This window comes from Benincasa hispida, chromosome 8 (genome assembly GCF_027475165.1).
Source record: "Benincasa hispida cultivar pf3 chromosome 8, pf3_genome.v1.1, whole genome shotgun sequence".
In the NCBI taxonomy this organism is placed as follows: Eukaryota; Viridiplantae; Streptophyta; class Magnoliopsida; order Cucurbitales; family Cucurbitaceae; genus Benincasa; species Benincasa hispida.
Genome location: NC_143485.1, coordinates 50,555,944 through 50,567,726, shown reverse-complemented (window position 1 = coordinate 50,567,726; position 11,783 = coordinate 50,555,944). Strand labels below are relative to the sequence as shown.

At 33.1% G+C, this 11,783-nt stretch overlaps 1 protein-coding gene and 1 long non-coding RNA gene across 3 annotated transcripts; both read right to left on the bottom strand.

Annotated features, from left to right (window-relative positions):
• On the bottom strand, positions 1-7,357 carry LOC120082523 (DNAse I-like superfamily protein). 2 transcript variants are annotated; one of them, XM_039037726.2, is made up of 10 exons: positions 6,849-7,357; positions 5,488-5,580; positions 4,863-5,007; positions 4,014-4,215; positions 3,379-3,457; positions 2,790-2,851; positions 2,367-2,453; positions 1,651-1,754; positions 743-834; positions 1-324 (listed from the first exon to the last, which is right to left on the bottom strand). In XM_039037726.2, the coding sequence occupies exons 1-9, from the start codon at positions 7,074-7,076 to the stop codon at positions 755-757; spliced, it is 1,080 nt and encodes a 359-aa protein (XP_038893654.1). In that variant the 5' UTR covers positions 7,077-7,357; the 3' UTR covers positions 1-324; positions 743-754. The 2 variants fall into 2 exon arrangements, with proteins under 2 accessions (XP_038893654.1, XP_038893653.1); XM_039037725.2 differs by lacking the exon at positions 1-324 and having other exon boundaries at positions 567-834; positions 6,849-7,320.
• Positions 7,358-9,709: 2,352 nt separating this feature from the next.
• On the bottom strand, positions 9,710-11,039 carry LOC120083780 (uncharacterized). Its single transcript, XR_016531329.1, has 3 exons — positions 10,337-11,039; positions 10,110-10,256; positions 9,710-9,940 (listed from the first exon to the last, which is right to left on the bottom strand). It is a non-coding gene; the product is annotated as an uncharacterized LOC120083780 (long non-coding RNA).
• Between the last annotated feature and the right edge of the window lie 744 nt (positions 11,040-11,783).

Here is an 11,783-nt window from a genome sequence, read left to right as displayed (position 1 = left end):
TACATATTAATTATCGTTAGGCTAATTATATTCAGGTTGGAATAAATTTAAGGAATTGAAGTGTGCTACTAAACACAAACACAACCCTGAATACAAGGAATTTTACATTAAGTTTAGTAAATTTGATTTTTTTCGAGAGGCTTTTTAAAAACACAAGTGAAAAACAAGTTTATAATTGACAGAAACGAACTAAAAAATAGCTCAAAATAAACTATTTGAACATGGAATATCAGAACTGATGAAGTGGAGCAACCATTTTAATGAGCATTGGAACAAGAGTGGAGCAACCATGTCTTTAGCTCAATAGGCAACTCTGACGAATATCTAACCAGAAAAGAGAGAACTAAATTATAAAATATAAAATTGCATATTTATAATAAAATAAAACAGCATAAAGGTGATAAAATAAATAATCATGGGATTCCAGAAGTGTCTGTCCACCAATCATAGCAAAACCCATGAAAATTGGTCCCATGAAAACGACTCAAAATTCCCTCAGTAGAAACCAGGGCATTCAACTGATAACAAAACTGAGAGATCTTCATTTTGTAGCCTAAAAACAGAAGTGAACTTCAAGAACTCTAAAATTTTGGCAAGAAAAAGTCTAATGGAACAATATTCCCAGCAGCATTACAGTTTTAGATCTGTTGTATTCATACACGTACTCCAGGAAGTGTTACTATACAAAAAATAAATGTTAAAGTGTTAACTATACGATAAAAGGAGGTTCCTAATAACTTACTAAATGAAGCAGTCAGTTTTTTTGAGGCGAAGGGCAAGAACTGGCTTCTGACAGCTCAAGAGAAACGGGGCAATGATCACTTCCGTAGAAATCTGCATGAATTCAAGATTACGGTCAAAAGTAATATCACTTTTTTTTTTTGTCATATTAATAGCATGTTCGGAAGTGATTCTAAAATGATTAAAAATCACTTTTTAATTTTTTTTAAAATCATTTATAAAATATTTTTAATCATTCGAAATCAATTTTAATAGTATGAAGAATACATTTAAGAGTGTAAAATTAAAAACTGAATCGATTTTGACTTTTGAGTGATTAAAAAGTGTGTTTTGGAGTGATTTTAAACACCAAAATTGATTTTAACCATTTCATAACTACTCCCAAACATACACTAAAAGAAAATATAAGAGTAATCATATTGTTTGTCTTCCCAGAAGACATTTTGTTGGTTCATGAGTTTGGAGCTTCACTATGAGTACAAATTATACAATGAACTATGTAAAGGAATGAGTTTCAAAAAGTCTGAACTTTTATTGCTTTGGTTTCCATAATTTTTATTGTTTCAATCTGTAGGATCAGAAAATTCATAATTTGAGGTAAAAGCAAATTTGTATCAAATCTAGGCTTGCTTGACTAAAAAAGACAACCAATGAGAGTCTAAAACCATTAGTCATTACCCCAGAAGTCAATAAAAGTATAACTAAAACTACATGAGTCAGATTTCTAAGAATAATGGACTGCATCTGTAGCAAGTTTTAGATAAATATAGACTTATTAAAAAACATATAACCATCAGTATGGTTTTGAAAATTGTAGGTCCTGTCATGAAATTTCAAACTTGGCACTAATACTATAAGCTTAAGAATTATATCAAGAAACATATATGATGAAAAAGAAAGAGAGGACACCTTGTAATTCAATCCCTTGTCCATGCATCTCACATGAAGCAATCCTACCAATTAGACTCTCAGAAACTAAGAAATAGTCAATTCTCATCCTTTTGCCTCGATACCTGAAAAGATATGTAATCATTTATTTTTAGCAAGAAACAGAAATTTCATATAGGTGAAAACAAGATGTCACTTGTACAAACCAAACCCAAAACTCTAAAATCAAAGTGTAACTTTCCCAAAGTTCTAAAAAGTACATTTGATTAGTTAAAAACTGTATTAGGATTTTACTAAACACTAGTCATTTAGAAGATATGTGCTTCAGTCATATATAAGCACTAAAGCATGCCAGCACTCTCTAACAGCTCTAAGGGTAGAGTGACCACTACATGATAATTGTCAAGGCAAGGAATACGGAGTAATAAAATACCAGATATTGGTACTTCTAGTTAAATCAGTAATAACTTAAAGCAAATCATCATTGATTAACCTAGTGGTAGGTAGGGGTGCGTGACCTTGATAAAGGATTAAGAGGTCATGAGTTCAGTTCAATCCATGGTGGCCACCTACTTAAGATTTAATATTCTATGGGTTTTCTTGACACCAAATATTGTAGGGTCGAGATTAGTCGAGGTGGGCGTAAGCTATCCTGGATACTCAAGGATATATATATATATATATATATATATATAAAAAGTAATAACTTAGAGCAAGCCATGCAGTATCTTTCTTACTTTCCAATGGGGTGCCCAGACCAAGAAAAGCCACGCTCCATGTCTTTCTCCTTGTGCAGGAATCTGTATGCATCTATCAGCTTTCCCCTGGAACATAATACACAAAAAAGGCAAAAGACATAGCCATTTTCCCAACATAACAAGAAAGGAAACCAAAATTCATATACTTCTTTCTTCCTTTGATCAAATAAGAAAATTGTAAAACCTGTTGTTGTGTTTATTAGAAATCAAAAGGTCAAAAGATGAGATAGAATTAGGTGAAGTGAGATTGGCAAAGGATAAGTAACGGCTTAAGTTATAACAACTCAACATAGCTCACTTTTGAAATGGACTTCCTACCAGCAGCGAAAAGATAATTAAAAGGAGCCACGAGAATGCTAGCAAGAAACAACAAAATAGAACTTTTATATTGAAATTGCTTACTCTTTCAATATAGCATTGAAACGCTTCCTTTCAGCCAAGGTAAAGCCAGGCTGCCCACAATCCTGCACCATCAAGAAACTAATTTTCAGATTGTTTTTCATTCTGGAAATACAACACCAAGCCAGTGATAGATGACATTCATGATCTCGTTCTAGTTATAATCTTTTTGAATATATATATTTGGAAAAAAAATACAAAATACAACAATAATTTAAGTGAAATCTTCAAGATAAACCAATGCAGTATAGGACTCTCGACTTGTTCTTGGTTTTGTTCTAATTCTCAATCACATCATAAAATATTGCATCCCTTAATCAATGACTTCCATTTGGGAGCACCATAAAATTTTTCATTCTCTCATAGATTATTGATGGGGTGGCTATCATTTTAACACTCTATACTACGGCCAAACAACTGAATAGCAAAATAAGATTAAATACTTTTAAATGAATGCAAGTCCAAAAAGATAAAGTGTATCCGGCTATTTTTGAAAAACTTCACTGGTATTAATAGAGCAACAGAGACAGCCATTTATGAAAATTCTAGGGGAAAAAAATGTGGCAGAGTTCTACACAACAAGCTTCAGTACCTCCTTATTTGGGGGTATATACCCATTAAGTTTTGCTGCGCTGAAAAAATCTGGATGGCTCACATCAATCTCTTCATGACTGCACAATAAATTTAATGCAACAAAATCAAAATTGAGTGAATCTAAATACAATCCGTTGGAAACTTTCTACTGCTTTATGTTACCAACAGAAGGAGGTATACTCTTGTAAATAAGTCTTAATTTGAACAGGTTCTCATTTTGTAGTGTAAGCTGGTTCTTCAGATGCTTGATCATTTTGGCTGCTTTTTTTTAGCATACAATTCTTTGAACTTTTGTTGCTTCATGAAATTTATTAAAGAATTTTGTATAATATGAGCTCTTAAAAGGTTCTCTTTCCTTTCAAAACAAATTTGGATCTAAAGGCATTGCTCGTGGTAACCAACGATTTACTAAGCAAGATTATAAGCGAAGTTAAAAATTGTGTGAAGTTTGATTCATGGAGGCAGAACAATATCCTGTGACTGACAACTGGTCGCAAGAACCAAGGTAGAAGCAAATGAATAGCTTAGCCTTGAATGATGAATAGAACATAGTCTACATAGATGACAATATAAATGAAAGAAATTGAAAGATCATGGCATGGACCAATCTTCAAATTAATCAAGAACACTTACCTAACATTCAGGTCACCACACCATATAAGAGGCTTATCAGAAGATTGGATAACAAACTCCAACATTCTCTTGTCCCATTTTCTTCTCCTTTTAAAAGAGTTCTCCTCTTCCTTCCATCCATTATTTGGTGAATATGTATTCAATAAACGAAATGTCTCGAATTCAGCTAAAATTACGCGACCATCCACTTCATGCTTTGAAGCTACAAACAGGGACACCTCTATCATTTAATAGCTCTTCCTCGTGCAAATGTAAAATAACAGATTAAATATCCTAAACTTGAGGACATGAATAGACACATTTATTTATGTTTCATAACCATTTACGTCCATAAAAAAGGGGGCAATGGTATTTGATGTGAAGAGTAAAGAAGACAAGCTGCAATACACGACTTGGAAGTCCCCCACTGACATTAAAAGAAAAAGTAAGAAACAAAGCATGTCTTGATTATCGACAAAAGTATTTTTTTTTTCTTTTTTTTTTTTTTTTATAAAAAAAATATATGTTATTCTAGGGTCAACTCATAGTTCTGAGGAAACTTGCAGAAGAGAGAGATTTGAAAATTTCACAGAGAAATGATCGTGTCTGTCTGTCTCCTTCAAACATTTTATATAAAAATAAAAACCATTGCTTAATAATACTTGGCTGCTTTCTGGGAGCTGCAGCTAGAAAGGAGTGAAAGAAATTTTTAATGGATGGATTCATAGGACTGCAGAACTCACTTAGGAATTGGGAGAACAACAATTTTTGTGTTTTCCTCTTAGGCCTATCTTTAAAAAGAGAATGCATCAAAACATCAATAGAAGAACACTACATCAAATGTTATAATACATCAAGGAGAGAAGATACCTATTCTGTCTAGATTGAAGGAAACCTTTTTTGGTTGAAAGCACTTTTTTATAAACAATGCAGTTCCAGCATACTTGGAATCTGAAAGAGACCACCAAACACGATAATTTGCAAAGGGTGGACTGGAAAGAGCACGCATCAATATCTGCATATTTAAGGGTTGCATTATAAGTGATCATCATAATTTTCCACCAAGAACACTGATTTATCAGCCAAATTACAGAAAACAATAACTCACCTACAGATCCCCCAAGATTTGAACTAAAATTTTAATTAGATTAGAACTTCAAGGCACCCAATAGACTTCCAACTTTGCTACTTAATTAAAGAATTAATTTAAAACTCTATGCCTTAAAATAACAAAAGTAATAAAAACAAATCATTTTGCTCTTCTTTTCATGAATTGGATCATTATTAGTTCATCAACTCCATCAAATAAGTTTTGGAACCCATCTTCACATGCTATGCTTGATAAGTTTATTCACATAAAAATTTAATAACTGCACAGAACAAGACTATAATCAATATGTTCCACAATCAATCGTCTCCCTTTCTGCTTGATATGTCAAATTTTCCCACTCATTTAGAGTCTCATTCAATAAAAAGTAACTGAAAACATTGTTACCTGCTTCTCTTCCCGTGATGTGCTTGTGTCATCTTTCAACTCTCCTTGGTTTTTAGATGCACTTTTTGAACCTGCTGCAGGAATCCTTACTTCCTAGTTGTAAACATAGTCGATAAGTTTATAGTCCATGCAAGTGGATAACTTGAGTCATGCGTAGTACAAGATAACGTATCAGATGAAGCGCGAACAGTATCAGATGAATTCATCAAATAAATAACTGATCTGATTAACTGCAATCTAGATAGTCCATATGATTGTTAAATCATAGACTGTGGGAAAGTGAAATTAAGACTGTGTCCTGTAAACTTATCTAATGATTCAATTGAAGGGGCCTACTTCAAAACAAAAATCTCTCCGACCCTCCCTATGCCTCAAGCCTCAAAGATATTGATAGCATAATCATTCCCTTTTCTTTCACGTATGAAGTGGACGACTTTATGTCCCCTGGGGATGTTTCAAAAAAAAAAAAAAGAAAAAGAGAATGACCTGGATAGGTCATTAGGACTACTTTGGCTATTTAAAGGAGATTTTGGGAGAGAAAAATAGGATAATTTTCTATACAATTTATAGAGAGGATCTAGAATAGAAATTTGGAATTGGATGAGGGTTGGCATTTTGAATCGGTTCCAAGTTACCAGGGAATTCTGAAGCTACTCCTTTAAATTTCAGCAAAGAGGACAGCATTCTTCAGTTTCCATTTTATCTTATGCTTAAGGTCTCTAAATTTTGTTGTCTTTCCTCTACATTTCTTTTAGATTCAATGCAGTTCATCTTCTGTGTGTACGTGGTATAGGGCACAACATCAATCAGGGTCCTGAAATTAGCAATTACAGCTGACCTTCAAACATGTCTTGTAAAACATCTTAAGTAGCGATTCCAATGTACTGGAAACATCAAAATGATATCATCAAGTGCAGATGCATCCACACCCATCTTAAAAGAAAATCATTGACAGGATTTTCATTGTCATAACTTTTTTTGAGAGCTAATGCATAAACTTCCTTAAAGAAGCAAGAGAGAGATAGCAGACATAAAACATACCAAATTAACCAATTACACCAACACATTCGGTAATTCAAGTTACTGATTTCTTGCAGTCAAAAAATTAAAACAATGATAAATCATGCGAAACCTAAACAAGTGAACCAGCACATTCCAGGAATTACCACTTCCTCGCAGCCCATTAAGAAATTTAGGAACTCGCATTTACTAGGGAAATATCTTGCATGGTCCGAATATGGCCAACTTTCGAACACACACATTCATGAAAATTCACAAGACAATCAAAACCAAATAAAAAGTGAATAAAACATCAATGTCCACACAAGGTAAAACAAAGAGGGCATTGACGCATTACTCACTTGTATGGCAATAACATCCGGATCAAGGTTGGTGACGAACTTAGTGAATTCCGGCCAGTCGTTTTTAACTCGGAGAAGTAAACTATTTGCATTCCAAGTTACAAATTTAAGAGGCTCTTTCTTGTCGGGCGCTGATGCTTCCGAATCATCATCATCTTTCAGCGAAGCTGAGAGAGCCGCTTTCTTCGAAGACCCTTCCTTCTCAATTGGTTTAAAGAAGCGTTTCATCCTTGGCTAACCTCCAATGGCCGTATATGCTTCGCCGGAGCTTCTAGTCTAGCTGAAGCTTTTCACTAACAGTCAAAGCCGTAAGCCAGGGACTTGACGACAAACTATTTACATATTTTTCCTTTTTGCAAAATCTACAAAAGTTGGTCCCAAAATTTCATAAAATAACCCAAAAACAAAAACTATTCTATAGATGATCTCTTTTTTCAAATGATTGTTATAGTAAGTGTGACCCGCCTGCTAGGGTTTCTAGAAATTTTGTTCTCATTGATCTTTTATACGTGTGAAATATTATTTTTACCCTCTTTTAAAAGCTTCTCTCCTACTTTTCTTCATCCTTTGATCTTCCCTTTTAACCACGGATGGTTTACAATTGATGGTCTACAATTTAATGCAACTATTTATTCTCAACCAACATTGTACATTGAATTCAATGCTATTGGATCTTAACCATGGGACAAAGTAAAAGAATATCATTTACGCCTCTTTAGTTTCACTCAAACACTATCATCTTCTCTATCGCTCTATCATTTTTAGTTGAACACAAATCGCTTTCGACTCCAATCAATTTATTTTATGGGTCTAGAACGAGTATTCTTCGAAGAAAATCCTTCTACATACCTAGAAACAAATACTGTAAGTGTATCATTATATATGCAATTTTGTACCGTTGTATTTTTTATCGTATATTTTAGGTATATGATTGTATACCACCATATATATGATCTTATACAACAACATACACAATCGTGTACCACAACATACAAGATCATATATCATTGTATACACGATCGTGTACTAGAGCGTACAAGATCGTATACCATTGTATATACGGTCGTATACATCATGGTACACGATCGTTTACCACACATATTTCTAGTTATGTAATTTCAATGTTTGATCGGTTATTATAATTGGTGTATTGCATATCAATGACATTACCATGCATCTTTGTATTGGAAATAAGTAGCATGCACAATGGAAGCAACGAATCATAATGCTCTAATTACAAATAATTAACTAAGGATTACGCATGTAAAGAGAGTTAGAGATAAAGTTTTTGTAGTTTCCACGAATCCACGAGCAATTGGCACCACCAATGGTAAATCCTTGCTATTCTCCGATTGAAGAATATGGTTGTGGGACCGAAACTTTTACTGAAAAATAGGGAGTTTCGTTAATTAATTTGGAGAGTCAAAGAGAATTTGAGAAAGATTAATTTCAAAAATAGAGAGTTCCACCTCAAACTTTATTAGCATGAAAAAGATAGGTGTCAAGCTTGGCAAGAGCCACCTCAAAACCCACTTAGTTAGTGGGAAAATCTGGATTTTTCCACTAACTAATTTTTTATTAAAAAGATTTATAGTAATTTTTTTTTACAAAATATTAAATACTATTTTCATATTTTAGAAATTATTTAATTAAAATAATTTTAATTAAATAAAATAAAAAATAATATCACATATTAAATTGACTTTGACACCTAATTTTGATTAATCACATTAATTAATTTTTTAAAAAACTATGCTAATATAAAAAATACTCTCCAAAATAGGAAAATTATTTCAAAAGGTAAAATTGTTGAAAATATTTACAAGATATAACAAAATTTTAGAACTATCTGTTCTCTCAATCTTTCCCTCGCCCAAATCATAGAGCCCATAAAACTTACGTAATTCTCATCCTAGAGAATACAAAGGACTCATTTGTGATGGTGGCCATTTGAAGATTGATTTGTTCTTGGCCATTTTACATAGGAGAAATGAAGAAAAGTTCTTCAAAGGTAAGAAACCCTAATTTCTCTCTTTCTCTTATTTTTGTTTTAGTAGGCTGTATATTTTATTTAAAATACATAACATTCTGTTTACTTTCTGTAAAATTGGGATTTGGGTTGGTCCCCGTTTCCGTTCAAGGACCTTCAACGGTTCCTTCAGGACTAAACCTTCGAATAGTGTGATGAGAGAGTTTGAATTGTTCATATTCGAATTAGGGAATATATGTGATATATTTAAAGACGTATCATTCAATTTGGAATTGAATAATAAAGATAGAGTCAAAGATATTTAAATAAGGTTTAAATTACAAAACTATGAATAAGGATTCATCGAGATTAATGTTGGATTTAATTATTGAATATTAAATTAAATTAATTAAAATTTTAATTAATTATTTAATATTAATTTAATTTAAAATTAATTATTTGAATTAATTTTAAATTAAATGGAATTAATCAAAGTTGGTCAAAGTTAAATATTGACTTCACCAAGCTTTGAAGGTCAAAAGTCAAAAGTTGACTTCACTAAGTGGAAAGTTCAAATATTAGTTTTGAATTAATTTTGAATTAAAATTATATTTAATTAAAATTTGATTAAAGTCAATTGTTGACTTCAAAATAGTCAAAAGTCTAATTTGACTTCAAAATTGTTGACTTCACCAACACACAATTATTATCTTCCCTAAACTCTAGATGCAGAGCTTGTGAACTTCTGTTAGCTCTTCACCCGACGAACCATGCTAGTTAAGTTTACAAATCATTGCGAATTTTTGATAGTTCCTCACGTATAACCCTATCAGACTTGTTTTTCTTGTGTTTTTATGAGGATTTTGTGTGCTTCTCTGCATGTTTAACTAACCTCTTCTTACGTGTGTCAGACTGCTCTGTATGAGACTGAAGAATTTGAGGAGAATTGGTCATTTGGTGCTCATCATGATCACCATGTCCCACAGTAGCCTCATCATGATAAACTGGCGCCTTTTCATCAATCATTCTTCTTTCTTCAAAGGGTCACATCAAGCCTTAATAGTTGGTCCTCTTTGTACCTTATCTCATCTTCCATCAGTATAAGTTTTAGCATAACAATAGTCTGTATATAAAAGTAGTTAACATTAGCATGAAAGATTACTCAGCCAATTACACAGTCACACAGTGTAAGATAGACGATCAGATACTTAAAGCTATACGATCATTTAGCTTATACTAAACGATTTCACAATTTCACGTAAACCCCAGTGTATACAGAAGTACATTCTTACATTTTTGGGTTGGAAGACATCCCTTTGTAGCAGGTTCCAGGATGGCGCTACCGAACATGTCCACTTCAAAATACGTGGGATTGCATTCTTGCTAACTTTGGTAGCTATGAACTTACTAGATGTGGAGAATAATTCATAAGTCCATACCTATACAATTAAATAGACAACATTGTTAGTATACAACATATAAATCAGTTGATATTGAAATAAATTGGAACAATACGTACCTGAAATGCGTGTGCATATCCCTTTACGCAGTAACATGTGACATATTTGGGATTTGATTGTCTCCTTAATTTGTGTACCTCCTTTTTGCCGCGCAAAATATTCATCAGACTTTCCAATGTTCATTTATATATGATCGAGGACCAGCCATAATGTCTGAAGACTTCAGTGTCATCGATGATCCTAAATGTCTTCAAATTGAATTGGGTTTTCTTGTATTTCCCCACTATCACAATTTCAATGTACAATGCCAATGCAACCTTCACGACATCTTCGTCGTTCGAAAATTTGAATTTTTCAAATGCAGCCTCCACATCCTTACAAAGAATTGGCTTGCTATCTACCTTTGGTATGAGGATGAGATGTCGTGGCCTCTCACAGTTGGTATCCCTTTCCAATCTTTCCTCTGTCGGCCACAACCCAGTAACCAAATTAAAATTATATTGTGTGAATGTTACCTTCTTCCCCTTGATGTTGAAGCTTACGACATCTAGATTCTCATCGGTGACCTCCTTTAGAAGAAAATGAGGCATAAGCTGGCCATTGAATACAAGGTCGACATCAAATAGTGGACCAAAGTACGTTTTCTGGAACACGCCCTATGTTTTTGTTAAATTCTTCTTAATCAGTGCATTCGTCTTGCCAATGTGGGCCAAGCAAGTTAGTAGTAGGAAAATATTTCTCAACTGGGACTGAGTGCGCCATCTACAATATAACAAACATATATGATCAAGTATTAAAAGATATGAAATCGAGTATAAAAGGCTATAGGACCGAGTATGAAAAGCTAAACGATCTTATAGCAAAAGCTAAATGATCGTATAGCTTTTTCTAAAGGATTGTCTAAATTAAGCTAAACAATTTTTTAGCTTTGGCTATACTATCGATCAGTTTTTGCCATACGATTGGTTATATAAATCTACGTGAACTAGTATATGAATCTATGCGATCTAATATTAAAAGCTATACGATCGATTATATAAAGCTATACGATCAATTATATAGAGTTATACGATCGATTATTCAAAGATATGTGGTCTATATCCATGTACTAAACGAAACTTAGACCCTAATTAAACCCATGTACTGAACGATTTCAAACAACGATTGACGAGAGTACCATACCTTTCGAATTACTGGAACAGTAGAGAAGAAGTTGAAACGAAGGCAAAAATGAGTAGATACAATCGACGGGCAATGAACGACGTCGAAGACGAAGGGAGACATTGAGAGAAAGCTGGAGGAGTACTCGAATGTGCATATATACACTTGTAAACGAGATAGAATAGGCACTTGTTTGGTTTTAAAAAGTAAGGGTATATTTGGTATTTCACACGTGAAAAAGGTCAGGTATATAAAAGTTTTTAGAAATAGGTCATCCATAGAATTTTTTTTGTTTTTTGGGTTATTTTATGAAAATTTCCTTTAAATTTTTATTTTTTTTATGAG